At 51.1% G+C, this 19,322-nt stretch overlaps 1 protein-coding gene across 11 annotated transcripts in view; it reads right to left on the reverse strand.

The window, feature by feature from the left end:
* The window catches only part of FARS2 (phenylalanyl-tRNA synthetase 2, mitochondrial), a 304,681-nt gene that overhangs the window by 82,718 nt on the left and 202,641 nt on the right, over nucleotides 1-19,322 (reverse strand). Inside the window, exons 8-9 of one of the 11 annotated variants that reach the window (XM_061398939.1) lie at nucleotides 6,943-7,051; nucleotides 5,603-5,943 (exon numbers count right to left, since the gene is read on the reverse strand). The exons of 8 other annotated variants lie outside the window; for them this stretch is intronic. In XM_061398939.1, coding sequence (XP_061254923.1) covers nucleotides 6,976-7,051 — 76 coding nt within the window. In that variant the 3' untranslated portion in view covers nucleotides 5,603-5,943; nucleotides 6,943-6,975. Of the gene's footprint in view, nucleotides 1-5,602; nucleotides 5,944-6,942; nucleotides 7,052-11,634; nucleotides 12,884-19,322 lie in introns of those variants that run through there. 2 more of the 11 variants (XM_061398938.1, XM_061398940.1) reach the window with 2 other exon arrangements.

Below are 19,322 nucleotides of genomic sequence, written 5' to 3' on the forward strand. Positions count from 1 at the left end.
CAGCCACCTCCTCCCACCCCAGGGTGCCTCCTGCTCCTCCTGCTCCTGGCCCCGGGGCCCCTCCTCCTTCTCCTGGCCCCAGGTCCCTCCTCCTCCTGGCCCTGGGTCCCTCCTCCTCCCAGTCCTCCCTCTGCAGGGCAGCCTGGGTACCTCCTTCTGAACACCATAACCAGTCACCTAGCAGGTTTTGCTTACTTAATACACTTTGGGCTTTCTCGGATGTGGCGAGGCCTGGTGCAGTCTGGGCTCCCTACTTCCCCAGCCTCGTTGCCACATCCCCTCCAGTCCAGCCACACGGCCTCCCTGGGACCCCCGTGTCCCTGCCAGAGCCTCGATGGTGCTGCCTCGCTGGTGCTCTGCACGGCCTCCTCCTCCTCCTGCCCCTCGACTCCAGCGCTCAGCTGTGCTTCAAGCACCGTATTGTAACACTTCTCCCAGCTGTCATGTCACATTCATACATGTGATTATTTGATTAAAGTCAGCTTCTCCAGCTGGTCTAGACCATAAGCTCTTGGAGCATATCAGCCAGGTCTGTCTGCTTCCTACGGTCTCTACAGCATGTGCGCACAGTAGGCATTCAACTGAACCAGCAAACAAATGAACTAGAGGTGCAGAGGGTGACCGACCGAGCAGCATCCAGGGCCGGGCTGGGGAGGGCGCACTCTCTCTAGACGGGTCCTCTCGGTTCTGAGCACAGGGCAGGTCCACCAGCCGGCCCTCCTCCAGAACCACTCATTCCAGACATGCCTCAACTGTGGAGGAAGAAAGGGAAGGAGGAGGCAATAAGTCCGACAGGACTTCTAGCCGAGTGTAAGGTGTAACTGCCCACGAGAGGGAACATTTGAAAGTTCGTTCGATGAACTAGTGCACGGCATGCCTGTGAACACCTTGGGAGGATCCGGCAGGACTGGAGTGCTGTCTTCGATGCACTGTGTCATTCTTAGTCACATCACAGGCCCTTAGACACATCTCTGTTCTCGGTTCTTCACATGCCTGTCTCCTTCAACTAGACGATAAGTCACTTGAAGGCAAGGACCTGATTCTCTCCCTTGGGCACGTGGCACCGAAGAAAGGCTGGTGCCCAGCACAGCTCAGGCACCGGAGTGTTCTTTGACGAATGACTCACAGAAGAAGAAATGATTGGATAAGCGGAAAGACAGGCATCAAGAACAAAGATGCCTACTTGACAACTGCATCGAGGGACTGAAACAGCATCTACTGGCTAACTGCATGACCCCGACCCGGGACACGTTAGTGGAGAGGAGGCGGACAGCTCACTTCTGTAATTACCTGTTTACCTGACCGTCACCTCTCTAAGCTGTGTGCTCCCCGAGGATGGCAGGGCTTTTGGCCTTCGTGCTGAGTGGACGTGATTTTATCTGTCTTTGTGCTGAGTGGCTGTGAGTGATCACAACCCCTTTAATTTAGTTACTAAATGGATCCAAGTCCAATCCCAGCTCTTGGACTAACTATCAGGGTTGGTACTGGCTGGAAAAGCCTTGTCTTTAGGGCTCTAAGGCCTCAGGGGTGAAATGCTACAGTACGATGACATGATTGCTCTACCTTGAGCATCTAATGAACCTGCTATCAACTGTCCGAACAAGTGAAGGGCCGGGGACAGCCTGGGCCTAAGTGAGTGTACTGATCACAGTGAATCACAAGCTACGTCAGCAATCCTGCCCACTACTAATCCTAGCAGGCACTGCTCCCAAGGATCAGGGTAAAGGTCAAGGAACTGTAGCCTAATACGGGCAATCTGCATGGAAGTCTCCCAGTATATTGCAAACCATTATCAGGAACAATTACAAAACACGGGTGAGCATCAGAGCCAAGTAACTTGGCAGCTCAGGGGGCAGTAATTCAAATAAAAAATAACCCCGATCTGAAGCTGGATGTGAACATATATAAAATATTGATATAATCAGCATCTCTGAGAAGGATGAGTAAACAATGTGACATGAATTTAAAATTATCTAATAACCCGGTTTTATCTTAGGGGAGGAAATGTTTGATTTTTCCTGAAATGCATCTCTTGAAAATTTGTGGCAGAAATTCCAGTCATGTATTTGGCTAACAATGTATCTATCTCAATCTGGAAAAACTGAGCTCTTTAATGCAAAATTCTCGGCAACTTCCCTCCAGTTTATACCATGTAAACGCCACCTTGGCTCTAACAACAAAGCCCGTACTAAGCACTTGTCAAGGAAGCAAGCGTGCAGTAGAGAAGCACTGAAGTGAAACGCAGTTCAGTGCCTCACCCCCTTCAAGTCTCCACCTTTTATGCTTTTTTGGTTTTTAATTACTGGGGACAAAAATCTTTCAAAAAATGCATTAATACTTCCAGTCCCTGCAGAGTAAGAACTTAGCAACAGTGATAATCACCCGTGTTTGTGTGCATGGTAAGTCGCTTCAGTCATGCCTGACTCTTTGCCACCCCATGGACTGTAGCCCGCCAGGCTCCTCTGTCCATGGGATTCTCCAGGCAAGGATACTGGAGCGGGTTGCCATTTCCTTCTCCAGGGGACCTTCCCCACCCAGGGATGGAATGCGCGTCTCTTATGTCTCCTGCACCAGCAGGCGGGCTCTTTTCCACTGGCGCCACTGGGGAAGCCCAACCACCCGCGTTGACTGAGCGCTTGTTTTGTGCCAGGCACCCTCCTAAGTGCTTCCGTGTGTTAATCTACGTGGTCATCACAACAGCGCTGGGGCAGACACTGCTGGCGTTCATTCCTCATCTCTCAGGTACAGACACTGAGAGATGGGCACCACGGCTCATAAGTGGTGACACGCAGATCTGAACTCAGGCAGCCCGCCTCCAAACCCACCCTCTTAACCACAACTTGACACTAAGCCTGTTAAGCTACTGATCATAATGTAAACTTTTACTAAAGACCGACAGCTATATACAATTGTGAACATCAAACTTTGAAAATGGCCATGCTCGCTTTCAGTATTCTCCGGTTTAAAAAAAACCTTAATGCGGTTCAGGCTTCATGCAGCTGAAAGCGTGTGAATCCTGACAGGGCACAAATACACCCAAGCCCCTCTGTAGCCAGAACCTCATTTCCAGGGGCCAAGGACTCCCAAACAGCACAACTCCAGGGCCAGCTCTACAGAAGCCACTTATCCGATCCTCATGGTGAAAAGCTCCGGGCCCCAGGGAGCTTCTGTCAGGAGGGCGGATATTTAAGGATTCCCACATCCAGTCTCCCATGCCATTGCCTCTTCTGAGCTTGACTGGGAGACCCCATCAGTGCAGCCAAGGGGAAACAGCCTTTCACAGCCCCAGGCGACCCTGCACTCATGTGTGGCCGGGGGACCTAAGCTCTGGGCCCTCCTTTAGACAAAGGCTCTCATCTCAGAAGATGCAGGCAGCAGTTCTTCAACCGATTCATCAATATATACGCTTTGACATTAGGCTTCCCTGGTGGCTCAGCTGGTAAAGAATCCACCTGCAATTCAGAAGACTCAGGTTTGATCCCTGGGTTGGGAAGGTCTCTTGGAGAAGGACATGGCAACCCACTATAGTATTCTTGGAGAATCCCATGGACAGAGGAGCCTGGCGGACTACAGTTCATGGGGTCGCAAAGACTTGGACACAACTGAGGCAACTGAGATGTATGTGAATAGACACAGATGCATGCCTAGACTGACTGATTAGCCGGCCTTCCCTATCTCTGAAGCAAGCAGAGACAAAAATACAAGGCATGTTCAGTAAGTGGCATATGGCCTGCTTTATAAATATACACGTTTGGTCTCTCTCCTGCACACACACACAAACCCAAACTCTACCTCTCAGGGTGGGCGCCTCTTGCCCCAGATTGAGGGGCCCCAAAAGAACCTGTTAGGACCTCTGGGGCCACCATCTCCTTACCGACTGGGGGAGGCTGGTCTGTTCCCACCAATCAGGAAGCACCCTGGATGCTAGATCCTCACATGCAGCGAGGTGCTTCTAACGCCCTTCCCACCAAGGCTGGAGGTTCCTCTAAGCGTGCCAGCTACGCCCTGGGTCCGGCCACCACTGCCTCAGTCCAGGTGCCCCACGAGGCCCAAAGGCGTCAACAAGCACAGATCAGAAGCCTCTGTCCACAGCGTCCCCCACTGTCCTCTTCTTTGCTGGACGTCAGTGACAGACAACGAAAGGGCCGATGGGTGGCTGGATGACGCTGAGGAAAGCAGTCAGTCAACACGGCCACGCAGTGACCTTTGTACATGAGGGGAGCCTTGAAGGAGAAAGGAAAACTAACACAGATGGCATATTCAAAAGCAGAGGTGTTACTCTGCCAACAAAGGTCCATCTAGTCAAAGCTATGGTTTTTCCAGTGGTCATGTATGGATGTGAGAGTTGGACTGTGAAGAAAGCTGAGTGCCGAAGAATTGATGCTTTTGAAGTGTGGTGTTGGAGAAGACTCTTGAGAGTCCCTTGGACTGCAAGGAGATCCAACCAGTCCATTCTGAAGGAGATCAGTCCTGGGTGTTCATTGGAAGGACTGATGCTGAAGATGAAACTCCAATACTTTGGCCACGTCATGCAAAGAGTTGACTCATTGGAAAAGACTCTGATGCTGGGAGGGATTGGGGGCAAGAGGACAAGGGGACGACAGAGGATGAGATGGCTGGATGGCATCACTGACTCGGTGGACGTGAGTTTGAATGAACTCTGGGAGTTGGTGATGGACAGGGAGGCCTGGCGTGCTGCGATTCATGGGGTCGCAAAGAGTCGGACACGACTGAGCGACTGAACTGAACTGAACTGAACACTTACTGAATTCCTAGGAAGAGGGAACTATTTTATAACAGTCTTGCAGATCTTCCTTTCTGAAATTTGGTTGTTATTTTTATCTGCATATATTTGAAGAGTCAAATATTTCTGCAGGCTTGTTGTGAAAGGCAGCGGCCCCCAGCACAGTCCTCCGGTGGGCTCCTGGAGTCTCCAGCTCGCATGCTTGATCAGCTCCCAAATTTACATTTGCTGATGTGTCCCCCACCCCTGCCCCATTCACCTGGTCCTTGATTAATTTATGCCTCAAAAAAAAAAAACCCCAAAAACCCCAAACTCTTTACTGTTACTGTCAGAACATCCTGAGAGGTAACCGAGGCTAATGCTTGTGTTCAATCTGCCACCTTTAATCAAAAGCCTATTAACTTTATTCCTTACGAAAGGTGACTGGTGCACCAGGAGAGGGTGAGTCATGTGTCGAAGGTCACAGACCCAGAACGAAAAGGATGAGAACCCAATATCAGGTCTGCCTGACCCTGAGGCCCCAGCCTCTGCAGGAGAGCTTGCCACACCCCCGGGGGCACGGGGCCCCTTTGCTGGACTACCGCCCCCCGAAATTGGCAGCAGCATGCAAACCCCAGCCCGGGGAGATCCAGCTGGCTCTCCGTGTCTCCTGTCACCACTTCCCATTCCACGCCTGGTCCTGAAAGCCCCTCACTGTCGCCCCTGAATCCCACCCACAGACCAGGCTCTGCCCTCTGCCCTCAGTTTGCAGGGGCTGCTAACAGGGAAGGGAATGGTTCCAGTGGTGGGGGCCGGGGGACTTGCCTAATAGTCAGGATGCTGACTGTATCCCCTTCCAGCGATCAAGGCTTCTGGGAATTCAAAAAAAACGCCTTCTCAGAAAATGTCTGAGAAGGCATTTTTATTTTTTTTTTAACCAAACCAGAACGGCAGGAGAGGGACACTTTCAGGTCTCATCGCCGACGGTCATCACTGATCAACCCCAGACACCGTGTGATGACCTTGTTCTGCGGGTCGCAAGCAGGTCAAGCCCTTCTCTACAGCGAGCGGCTACGAGCACGGGCTCTAGAGTCACGCAGCCTGGTGTTCAGACCTCAGCTCTTCGTGTGGACTTGGGCAAGTTATGAAAGCTCTCCAGCCTGGCTTTCTCATCCATAACATGGTGTTAGTAACAGTCATGCACACGCTTTATGGAGATGCTGTTGGTTTAAATGAGATAATGTATGTGACATATTAATTACAATACGCATACATAGGCACAGTGCATACCTCATATTTTATTTTTCCTGCTATTACCACGTTCAAGAAATGTTTATGCACAAGAGAAAAATGTAACTACATATGACGACGGATGTGAACTGGTTTTACTGCAGTGATTGTTCTGCAATATACACCAACATGGAATCACTGTCGGGTTACACCTGAGACTAACATAATGCTGTATGTCAATTATACCTCAATTAGAAAAAACCTTTATGCCACAAATTTACTGACGACTTATCAAAGCATCCGCAGAAGGCAGTGGCCTTCTCAAAGCATCAACTAGCATCAACAACTATGGCCTTATCAAAGCATCAACTACGTTCAGAGAGTAGAGCTACACTTAAAAAAAAAGGTATCTGGCCGCACTGGGTCTCAGTTGCAGCCCTTGGGCTCTTCAGTTGCGGCAGGTAAGACTGAACCCGGGCCCTCTGCATCGGGAACATGGGGTCTTAGTCGCTGGACAGCCACGCAAGTCCCGAGGGGTGTGTGTTAGACTTTGCGGAGGATCCAAGAATGAGCAAAACTCAGCTCTATCTTTAAATGGTCTGAGGCCAGGTGCCAGGTGGGGTGAACGGCACAGGTATCCCGTACGGCGTTATCAGGAAGGGAGCCGGGGAGCCGGCAGGCACAGCGCAGGCCCCGCAGGGAGCCTCAGGTCCCTGGAGGCTGGCCTTCGTGTTCCTAGGCCGTTTCCAACCACTCAAATCTCCCAAATGATGTGTCCCGGGGACAGAAACTTCAGTTATGTAAGAGCATGAGATGATGCAAGCCACTTGAAGGATACCGGAGATAAATGATCTATTTATATTTTTATGCTGAAGACATAAATAGAAAAAAAAAAAAAAAACACAGCACCCAAAGAAACATTCCTTAAAATAGATGGAGAGCATGGTTGAGAGATGCATGCACAGAACAAATAGATGCTAACCACATACCTTTCCACATCAGCCAGAACTCCACAGGACTGGTTAATTCAAGGAGGCTTGCCGAGCACCGCCGCAGCAACAGCAGCTGACCCTCTGACAAACTGGGACGCGGTGCGCTCTGGCGGTTTTGTAAGACATTTTGTAATAAGACTGTTGAAACGGAATAATGAGGTGCTCCGAAATCCCAGCCCTGACTACAAACCCACAGGCATCATGAATCTACAGCACAGTGTTATTTTATGCAGCACATACCCCCTCAGCAGAGATGGGCTGGTACCCGCTGAGTGCCAGGGGCCGTGTGGGCCCAGGGATGGGGCAGGGAAGGACCAAGATCTTATCCCCAAAGTAATGCCTCAGTGTTAGTTTGGACACTAAACATGCTCATGAAGACTACTTCCATATAACAACCAAAACAATGCCATAAAGAAAATTACTCAACGGTAGCAGACCTGAATGATATACCTCAAATAGAGTCGGGTAAAGAAAACCCCCAAATCTAACCTAAAAGGATTTGAATTCTTTGAGGGGCAGAGAGACAGAAAAAAGAAAGACGGGAGTGGGGTGGGGGGGAAGTCAAAGATTAAGAAAGAAATGATCAGAAGTAGGTGAGGGAGGTCTGGCCCTCACGAAGCAGGGACCCTTGTTGGCAACCCCAAGCCCTGCTCTCGCACTGCAGCCTGTGGACAACCCCCTGCCTGGGAGGGAAGGCGGGGCCCTGCCTCAGGAACCCTGCACCACCCCCCTGCCCCCGCCCCGCCAAGAGGAGCCTCCCCAGACGGCTGTGATCTGAACCCAGGCTGTCTGGCTCCCCACTTCAAGCTCTTAACCATCAGCTCACGAGCTAACTGCAGGAGTGGCCAAAAGGTGGGGACAGGGGGACCCTGGCGGTCTGTTTGGGTCACACGTGATGCGCAGGCACCATCCCTGGTGGTTCCATGGAGGCTGGAGCGCACGCTTCTGTTCTCCCCACCACCTCCCCACCCGCTCCTCACACAGGGATACGTCAGACTTCACCCTGAACCCACTGCTGTTCTGCTGGACTCACGTGTCCTGCCTCAGGTACAGGGACCAGCTTCCTAACGTTCTGAACGAAGGAGGCGTGATCTGGGTAAGTGGGACAGAACAGCACACGTTTCTCATGGTGATGCAGAAATCAGAGGTGATTGATCAAGTGCTAAAAGGTCTAACCCTAGTCAGCACGCGTGCAGGCCAGGCTGGCAAACGGACGCACGGTCTGTCTTTCCTACCTGTGACAATTCCATTTTATTTTGAGGACTGTGTTAAATTTCAAATATTCCTTCTCATCTTCTTGGCTTACTTTGAACCAAGGCAGTCAACCAATACACTCTGATGACATGCTAGGTGCTGAACACTCTGCTAAGGGTACAAAGATTAACACTGTTAGTCGCTCAGCTGTGTCCGACTCTTTATAACCCCATGGACTGTACCCCGCCAGGCTCCTCTGTCCAGGGGATTCTCCAGGCAAGAATACTGCAGTGGGTTTCCATTCCCTTCTCTCCAGGGGATCTTCCCAACCCAACCCACGGATCACACCCAGGACTCCTGCATTGCAGGCAGATTCTTTACTGTCTGAGCCACCATGGGTGAAGAAGAAGCCCTTGGTCCCGACCAGCAAGGAGGAAAGAAGAGGCGGGAATAGAGTCCTGCTTGGAATGGGATGAGGGTGAAGACCCTCCTGGGTAAAAGAGTAGCTGCCTGTACCCTTCCTACTGTGGGTGAGGAACACAGCAAACCAAACCAAACCAAACCAAAGTACATCGGGGTCCATATCTTCACTGCATGGTACCTACCTATCAGATTTGCCAGCGCTGACCACAAGCAGAGGACACGTGGAGGCTCCCTCGCCTCTCCAGAGGCATCTCTGCTGAATGTGTTTACAGGGGGCCAGGAACACCGTACCGAGTTTAGTAAACAGATTCATAATCCAACCCCTCCTAGGTAAAGACTTCCTCTTCCCTAGAGCAGAGGCACCCTGGAAAGGCTGGAGTGGACAGGGAGACAGAAGACCCCACCTCCACTTCAGAGCCAGGAAGCGGATTCTCAGGGTTCGGGGACGTGTCCAGGGCCACACGGCTGGTGATGGCTGTGCCCCTGCAGCCAGACGTATCCGTCCCTAACCTAAGTCTCCTCGTGACGCTGTAGCCCCCATTTGTAGGGCAGCAGGGAACACGTTCGGAGAGGCAATAGCACCCCACTCCAGTACTCTTGCCTGGAGAGTCCCACGGATGGAGGAGCCTGGTGGGCTGCAGTCCATGGGGTCGCTAGGAGTCGGACACAACTGAGCGACTTCGCTTTTACTTTTCACTTTCATGCATTGGAGAAGGAAATGGCAACCCACTCCAGTGTTCTTGCCTGGAGAATCCCAGGGACGGGGGAGCCTGGTGGCTGCCGTCTGTGGGGTCACACAGAGTTGGACACGACTGAAGTGACTTAGCAGAGCGTAGCATAGGGAACATGTTCCGAGGACAGCGAGAGGCCGTGGATGTAAGCGTGACATTAAAAGTCAGAATTAAGGGCATCAGGCAACTCCGAGAAAACCTTCCCGCTCTTACCCGTGTCTCCCCACTGCTACTCTGCATGAGAACTCCCCCTCATATCAATCCACCAAACCACGAGGCTTTGGACCAGGTGGACCTGAGAACAGGACAGCCTCCTTGCAGCGACCTATTCCCGACCCTCCTTCAGCTGGTGCGTAAAAAACATGCTGAAGACTCCTCACGCTTTGAATGAAGTGTGAAAAGATCAAAGGCCACGGGGCGCTAAAAATGAGAGCCCAGAAAAGGCTCTTTGTGGCACTGCGTGGTTTGTTAATCCTACAGCCAATGGTAACGTGTGAGGCCAGGCAGTTAGTTCCAATACTTCACACGCGCTGATTTTTTAAAGCATCAGATCAATTCTATGCAGCCCTCTGTGCCAGACGCACATGTGCCGAGACAAAGGGCCGATCTGACAGGACCAAATCCCCCGGGGTCTCAGGGCCCCTCTGACTTGAAAGCCTCCACAGCCGCCAGCTTCCTTTCTGCTGCAGGTTCACACCCGTGGAGGAGACGTCAGAGGATGGTGAAGCAGGAAAATGATGCCCTGGCCCTGAACAAAAGGCACGTCTGCCGTCCAGCTGGGACCCTGGTCCCCTGGGATGGACAGGCAAAGCGGGCTGGAGCACGGGGGCTGTGTGGGGACCCTGGAGGAGCCTGGTCCGCCCTCCTCCTCCCCTGGGGCTTCCTAATGGCTTTACACACTCCTCCTCTGAGGCATTATTCAAATCAACCCCACAACTCAGGTTCCTTTGCTTGTGGCTCTAATTGAATAAATCTAACATATCAACAGACGCACTGGCCCAGAGCCTTGGCCAGATTCCCCCTTGGACGTAACAGCCCATTCTGGCTGTTTCATCTGAGCCTGCGAGCGGGGAGGGGCACCCCAGGCAGCCCCCCATCTACACATGTGCAGTATGTATGTACATATATATACATATGTGGTATAGAGGGCAGCCCCCATCTACACATGCATAGTATGTGTATATATATGTGTGTGTATAGAGGGCAGTGGTCTCCTGCATTGCGGTCAGACGCTTTACCATCTGAGCCACCAGGGAAGCCTCTACATATGCATAGTTGGTATATGTATGTGGTATACACGGCAGCCCCCGTCTACATATGCATAGTATGTATATATACGTGTGTACAGAGGGCAGCCCCCCGTCCTACAGCAGAGGCAGGATGACTGCCCTCCACTCTCTCAGTTAATATTTACTCATGGGTGAAAGGTCTGCAGGAGAATCTGAGAACTGAAGCGTCTCCGAAGGTGGGGAGGGTACCTTAGCCAAGTCGGTTTTTAATGCAAAGATGTTCAGAAAGGGGCTGTTCTGTGCCTAACACGCACTGCTTCAGAGCCCTAAGAGCTGAGTCAGCGGAGAGTCTGTTGAGTCTGTTTTCATTAAGAGGACCTGAGTTTGCAGCTATTCCCATTGGTAAACATATTCAGGGAACCAGTCACTAAAATAAACCTGCCATTCATATCAGCTTCTTTCAGTCCTTTTGCAGAGGGTAAAAATTTTTAAAACTGTATCATTACCTACTGGGAGTGGGAATGCAGGTCATCACGTGAGCAAGCCATTGACGCTGGGTTTAAAACTGGAAGATCAGACGCTGGCACCTCCAAGCTCCTCTCTGGGGAGGGTGCCGCCTGGAGAGGGTGCTTTCAAGGGAATCACGTGGCTGAACAGCCAAGCTCACAGAGGCCACCCTGCTGACATCCTGCCAGCCACCTGAGAGCAGGGCTAAAGCGCACAGCTGGCCCCTCTCAGGGGAGAGAAGGGGCAGCCACGGGGGGCTCTCCTGTGACACAGGGCTGAGGGCTCCGGTCTCGTCGGCCAACGGGACAGCCTTCTCTTCCCGGGCACTACCCCACGGTCAGACTCTCGCCATAAAGAAGGCTTCTGCTCTTCCCTGTGCGTGTGTTTTTATTATATTTTCCTCACATATTCTTTTTTAAATTATTTTTTTTGAACCATTTTTTTAAGTCTTTTACTGAATTTGTTACAATACTGCTTCTGTTCTATGGGTTTTTTGTTTTTTGGCCATGAGGCATGTGGGATCTTAGCTTCCCAACCAGGGCTCAAAACCGCACCCCCTGCACCGGAAGGGCGAAGTCTTCAACATCGGACCCCAGGGAAAAAGTCTAGGAACTCGTTCCCATCCAGCAAGCGCTGGGGGTCACAGACCTCCTCTTGCCTGCACAGACCCTACGTAGTCCTCGCCACCCCAGTGACCCCGCCACCTGCTGGCCCTCACCACCTCTTGCTGTGCCTTTCTTTCACAGGCAGAATCGTTCCCAGTCTTTGACCTCCCTTCCCGGGCCCCTGGGTCCCTTCTTGGACTAACGAAGCCCAGGTTCAACTACCGTGTGGGCTAGAGAGTCTGCACCTAGCAGTCCGTGCTGAAAACTGAGACCTGACCACCAGGACACAGGGCGAGAAGAGGGTTTAGCAGCCCACACGTCTGTGTGCTGCCAGAACAAACGCTTTCACTGGACCCAGCTGGTCGCCCTGCCTCAGTGGCCATCGTTACATCGTCAACACTGCCCCAAAGAGTGGGCATGTGTTCACTGGCAGCGGGACGAGGGTGAATGGAGGTTGACATCCCTACCCGGGGCACGAGCTTATGAAACAGCCCTCAACCTGGGCATTTCAGCACCTGGGTGAGATTTTCCCTTCTTACCTTCCTCTTCTGCCCCTCTGATCTCACATCTTGCTTCTACTCAGAGCTCAGAGGAAACACATGTAAGGTAATTACTCCTGAGCACGCTGTGGAAGTGCTGATTAGAAATCATTTTCAGAGGGAACGCTGTAACACAAGAGTTTTGATCAAAGCTGGGTTATTACTTCGGTTCTTTGTCTCACCCATGGACACTTGCTCCCCATTCCTGGAAGAAAATTTGTGTGTGCATGAAGGTAGATCATAAGGGAGCTGAGAGTTCTTCTTAGAGTGGAGCTATTTGTTTCGTTCATTAGTCTAAAATATTTCTCTAAAAAGCCACTCATCAAGCCTTTTCCCCTAAAGCCTATGCTCTGAGCTCATAACGGCATTGCCTTCATTACCATCTCCCTGGGAGGAAGTCAAGCTCAGGTTGAGATGCTCTGCAGGGTGAGACCCAAGCAAGGTCAGAGTGAACGCGCCTGTCCAGGCTGCTGAGAGCGACTGTCGCGAGGATGCAGAGAGCCCTCTGAAGACGTGACTGGGCCGCGGGGGGCTCGGGGTACCCGATGCGTTTACCCGTGGGCCCATCTTCCTGTGCTGGCCTCTTGAGTGACGAGCACCAGCACGGTCCAGGCCTTCAGGAACTGGCTGCTTTTAAGTTGTTCACAACTGTGCAAATTTACTCTCGTATCTCGCCCTGGAGGGCAGGCATCCATGGTCGGTGACAGAAGCTGGAGGAAGATGCAAAGGAGGAAGATGCAAAAGAGGAAGTTCTATTTTTTTTCTTTTTTTTTGACATTTAAAAAAATCTTCTTCCGTTCTTCCTGAGGTGCTAGGTTAGATTCTACACGCAGGGGCAAAGGCAGGATATATTATAAACCAACTCTCAGTGACTGCTTTAGATGGGGAAGGAATGACTTCAGACATTCCAAAACGCTTTTCAAGTGAAAATAATTTGTTCAGAGTAAGAGTTCTATCTTGGAGTAAACCATCCTTAGCCCTTAACTCCAATTAATCAGAAAGCTTAAACAACGGACAAGTGATTTTTTAAAAAGTCATATGAGGGATTCATGTGATTCAGAAGCATATTATACATGGATCATCCTGGATCAATTATAGCTCAAGCTTTAGCCTATACTGTTCTTCATTTACAGTTTCCTATACAGGTGTCTAAAGTATGTATTTTATATGTATGTGTGTTATAATCTGGGCTTCCCTGGTGGCTCAGACGGTAAAGAATCTGGCTGCAATGCAAGAGACCTGGGTTCGATCCCTAGGTCAGGAAGATCCCCTGGAGGAGGGCATGGCAACCCATTCCAGTATTCTTGCCTGGAGAATCCCATGGACAGAGCCTGGCGGGCTACAGCCATGGGGTCGCAAACAGTCGGACATGACTGAATTGACTTAGCATGCACACTTCATGGCGGGGAGGGGGAGAAACAGCCAACACCCAGATTTGATTTGGTTTTTCTGCAAGATATGAAGCAATGCAAAAGCTGCTGTGTCTCCTTTAAGTCCTGCCATGACCACCCAACAGCTGTGTGACCTCAGGCCAGTGACTTAAACTCTCCAAGCCTGAACCCTCCCCCTGTACCAGCATATAAAACGGTAGCTCACACAGAACAGGTACTCAATAGCCCCTGCATCTGCATGCGCGTGCGCGCGCACCCACCCACCCACACACACATACACTTCACCCTAATTAAATTGCCCACGTAGGATTATAAGAACACACTTGAAAGACACACAGTCATGAAAAAGCTCAACGTTATCTTGGGGATATAACCTTTAAAAACTCAGTCCAAGAGTGAAGCGGATAGCAGTAAAATGGAGAATGACTTAAAAAAAAAAAAAGGATTATTCAGAAACCCACCAGATGATTTGAGAGTTGATTAGAGACGAGTTATCTGAGGAAAGTACGCGACCCTTGGGCAGTCTGCTCGGAACAAGGGGAAGAAACCAAGTGAGGCTTCAGAGAGCCCTGTTGCAGCCCGACGCCCGGCCTGCAGAGCAGACAGCGGTGCAGGTGCCGCCCACGGCAGTCACGGTGAGGGACAGGCTGGCCCTCAGAGACCCTGCCTGACAGTCGGTGAAATCCACAAGTCCACACCTCCTCATGGCCCTACACCTCACGGGCACTGCTCTCACTGACCCATCTGCAAATAAAGAACCAGACGTCCAGTAAAGAAGAGAGGGAAGGTAGATCTGATACCCAATTTACAACATAACGTGGCCTTTCCCAGGCACCCCAGAGCTTCCTACAGGCATGTCTGCAAATGGTTGGATGAACTCTGAGCCAGTTCATTCTACCTAAGCAAGAAGAACCAACCTACTTTGCATTCCTGAAAATCCCCAAAGATACTCCGAATACACCTGACGGGATTCCCAGGTGAGAACAAACCTTCATGAGTGCTCTAAATGCGGAGTACAAACATTGTAATATTTCATATGCAAATTCCAGTAATGACTGAGAACAATACAAGCGTGCGTGCGATAGGATAACATACCCACGACAGGACAGGAGACACACAGACGGAGCGCCAGCCCCTGGGAACACGTCCACAGCCACACGAGGCTGAAGGACATGTGTTAAAATTAAAAATGCAATCATTCTGCTTTTGTAAAAAAAAGCTGGATGTGCTTCTATGAACCTCCTTTCAATTTTAGACTTTTATGTCGCTGCTATCAAGGCAGATTTATGACACCAGGTTTTTAGATGACGAACCAGTGGCTTGTCCAGATGAGAGAGAAGGCAGGCGAGGATGCAGGTGAGAACAATGGTGAGCGCTCCCTAGAGAGATGTCATGAGGAAGCGGGGTTTCATCCTGAGGTGCATGGCTCCGCAGGCAGCCTCACCGCTGCACGTTCTGCCCAGGGAGGCCCCAGCGTGCCCAGTGCCCTCGGGCCCCTGCATGAGTCGCCCGTTCACGCTGCAGGGAATTTTATAAATTGGTGTAACAATAGACATCTAAAATAGACATCTAATAGTTGATGTGCTCTGGAGACTACTTTATCATGAAATAGATTTTAAAACACCAATAGAGGATGGCAGAATTGTGCCACCTCCTAAAAATGACCAGTCTCCCTTGTTTCATGAACACTGACAGCAACGATCTTCCAGTCATCGACTTCACCAGATCGGCTGCATGCTGAATTCCAAATCAGAAAACAAAGTGTTGGAATGAAGACTCTACAGGATGCACTTCTGGCCTGAATCTCATCTGAGTAACACAGACGCTGGGCCTGCCCCAGAATGGAAATCTCATCAGATACTGCCTTACAAACAGATGTGCTGGCTGCAAGGTCCGGCATTCCTTCCCATTTTCTCTATCAATAACGTCACACAGCCTACATCCTAGAGAATTTATTGTGCTCAGAAAAAAAAGTATACTGCAACTTCTTCTTACGGTGTTAAAAAAATTCCTTCTCAGATCTCAAAGCCCTTCACACGTTTTTTTCTTTCCTGATATCCTCAACTTTCTTTCCTGGTCTTCCAATCCAAAACAATTAGACCTTATGAAAGCAGCTTTGTCGTTCATGTTCATCAAACAACTCAGGTGTCTCTTCTGAGCATGAGCCTAACTACACACGTAGCGTAACACACAACCTTCCAATGGGAGCTCTGCCGTTCCTGGCGTGTAGTCAGTGCTCACTTCCAGCTACGATGAGTTTCTCCCAGAAGAAAAGCCAGCGCTAGGATTTCGCCACCACCGCCAGCAGCAGTTAAAACTATACCCGTACACGCCAGCTCCTGAAAAGGAACGTGTAAGGTAGGTTCTGACATTAATTCTGTTTTAAAGACAAACTCAGAGAGAGAGAGCAACTTAAAGTCCCACTGGTGACAAAGCCAAAACCTGAACTCGGGGCAGCTGAGAGGGCCCACGTGCTGCTCCGCGAGGCCTGCTGGCCCCTGTGACACACGGTCCACTCCTCCCGGGACACGTCAAGAAATGAGACAGAATACGACACAACCACATCATGCGTCCGCTGCAGGAAGACCGAGCTCCAGGGACCATGAGCAGTCTCAGGAGGGCGACGACACCCGAGAGGGCCCCTCTGCTCACATCCAGCGGGGGCTGTTTAAACCTGCTTCTCCACCAAACACTCCCGTGTGATATTTAACAGAAACGGTTGCCTTCTCTTAACTGGGGGACGGGTGGAGAGGCTGATTTTAAAAACATAATGCAAAGGCCCAACTGACAAACAAATCTAAAAATTTAAAATTATTAATATCGCTTCTTTCAAACTTGAGTGTTCAAGTTTACTGATGATAAAGAAGCAAAACCTCCTTCTAACTACAATTATTAGCCGCTCAAGGCAGCATATCAACAGATCATAATAGCTGTTTTTCACAGTTGCTTATGAGAGTGTCAGCATGACTGAATGTAATTTTAATTAAACAAATCTGCCATTATGAGTACAATAACTGCCTTGCCATTTTTGCATTATGGCATGAGCTAAAAGAAAAAAAAATCTCCCTTGTATTGCAACAAGCAGAAAACCTATTTAGTAAGTAAAAGTATTGTTAAAAATAGTGTAACAGTATGATTACAATATATCAACGTGTAAAGTGGGTCCTACGTTACAGAGTCGGACTTTACCCTGCACCTGGTCCAGCCACTGGGCAAGCAGAGAGGCCTGCAGGGGGACGTCCAGCCAGGAAGGGGGGCTCCATGCTAGGAGTGGGGCATGAAGGACGCATTACCACCCCCCTGGGGGAACCCCACTGAAACCTCTAAGACATGTCTGTTTCCTGAGGAACACTTGCTCTGCTTCGAAGGTTGGAGGGACCTTGAATTTTGGTTTCCTACTATTAGGATTTTTCCATCTTGCATATCTGTATTGATCTCCTTTACTTAAACAAGGCCAAGAATAGCTTCTGTTCAAACTAGGCTTCTCGAGGGCTTGGTCTGTTTAATACTGCCAGCTATATTCCTGCGGCAGATGTGAGATGACATGATTTGGGATTCATATTTAAACAGGTTTTCTTGCCGGAGGAATCGTGAAAGGGAGAGGTTCAATATATAGGTATCCATTGATTGAATCTAGGTCAAATAACAATCACATCCTAAATATAACCGAGTCTTTCCCGCTTTTCCTGCCATATGTCCCTCCCACTTGTCCTCCCGTTCGCTTACCGTGGGACGGCTGTTTCGGGTTTGGGAGGTGAGTGGAGGTGTGCGGTTGACTGCTAGAACCCTGTCCCTCAGGTGGACCCGCGGCCATCCGGAGGAGGCCACCCCCACAGGGGCGCGCAGACCCTGCTGCACAGACGCACCCAGAAGGACATGAGACTGGACCTTCCGGTGCCATTTCAAGAGATGCTGATCAAAGCATCATTTAAATTCTAAATCCTGCTCATATGCTTAGTGCCTAGTTTTCAGGCCATCCCCTTTCCTGAACTGAATACACTGACTGCACCCCTTTAAATGAATCTGAGGAGGCTTGTGTTGGGAGGACCCCCTCGCGCTGGGTTGCGGGTTGCTAACCACCACAGGTCCTCCAGCGGCTTCACTGGATCCTTAAAGTGATCCAAGCAGGGAAGGAAGACAAACACGGGGTAACAGGAAAGGGGAACTTGCTGCAGCACTGCTTCAGAGGGAACGGCCGGACGCACGCTCCGAAGAGCGGGTCGGGGGCGGAGCACAGCCCCCGGTTCTCTCTGCGGTCCGTCCCCCTCAGCCCCTGGTTCTCTCTGTGGTCCGTCCCCCTCAGCCCATGGTTCTCTGTGTAGCGCGTCCACCCTCAGTGTGTCCATGACATCACGCATCCTCTCATCACGAACACTTGTGGAATAAATATAAGTGAAGGCACGGGGACGAAAGGTGAAGAAACCAGATGATCCGCAAGGTTTTCTGAACCGCAGCCCCTCGGGAGACCCTGGCGCCGCCTCCCGGACTCCATGGCGGCTCCTCGCGGCGGCTCCTCCTGTGGTTCCTGTGGTTCGGCCACCACTGCTGCTCCGGCCGTCCCTCCAAACCCCGCCCTCCCTCTCCCCACCCCGAGGGCTTCCCTGGGGCTCTCGCCTCGTCCCCCTCTCCTGTTCTAGAACTTACTGGGGTCCTAGTCCCGCCCGATTGTGGATGCTAAACCTGGCCTGCCTCCGGGGGCTCTCCGGTCAGCTGGGCTGTGTGTCCCCCCTCAGCCCAAGAGGCGCAAAGTAATCAAATCGCCTCCTCCAAAGGCCGCTGCCTCCTCCCCTCCCTCTGGCCTGGTCGGCTTCGGTGCTCCGGGTCCCACGTGCCCAGGGCTGTGTTCCTCCCCTACCCCCCTGCTCTCTCCCTGGAACGGGCTCACCTTCCCCACAGATTTGGACCCTGAATATCTCCCCCACCAGCCAGCTTATTCCCACGAGGCTCTCGCCGCTCCCACCCCCCAGTGTCTCAGCGAGGACTTATCTCCTCTCACTCAGACTATATGCACACACGCTTCTACTGGGTTGGCCAAAAAGTTTATTTGATTTTTCCCACAAGATGGTACAGGAACGTCCAAACGGACTTTCTGGCCAACACAATACATCTTTTTCCTATGACCAACCTCATCCCTGGCCAACACGGTCGCCGCAGGCAAGATGGAAAATCCTTCATAAACTGCAAACGGGTGAACCAGCTCAGTGACTCCCCACGTGCTCGACGAGAAAGTCCACAATTTTATAAGGGAGTTCAGGGCCTTTGTGATGGGGCCCACCCCCAGCAGTCCCTCCCCCAGCCCCGTGCACCCTGCATGCTGGTAGGTCTGGACTCCTCTCCCACCTCCGTCTTCCAGTCTTTGGGCAAGCCACCCACTCTGCCCTGGCCCCGTCCATGTCTAAGTCCTGTTTGCCTTCAAGACTCCACTGAACCACGATCTGCCAAGTTGCGTGAGCATTTAAGGCAAAGGGAGATGCGGCCCATCTTTGAAACCACGGTGGTGCACCGCTCATCCAAGACCCTTGACGGCATGTGGACTGCAAACACCATCTGCACAGACCTGCTATCAGACGCTGAGCTGCTTGAGGACAGGCGCTCGCTTCTAAAAATCGCTCTGACGTTTCTGGACCACGAGACTTACACACAGCGCAGCGGCTCCCCTGCGCCAAGTGTTCAGTGCAGGTTCCCTGGAATGAATACGTTGCACCTAGACAGCGTTCATTTTTAGCCACTCCAGCTCAGGGGAGAAGAACCACTTCAA

This window comes from Bos javanicus, chromosome 23 (genome assembly GCF_032452875.1).
Source record: "Bos javanicus breed banteng chromosome 23, ARS-OSU_banteng_1.0, whole genome shotgun sequence".
Lineage (NCBI taxonomy): Eukaryota > Metazoa > Chordata > Mammalia > Artiodactyla > Bovidae > Bos > Bos javanicus.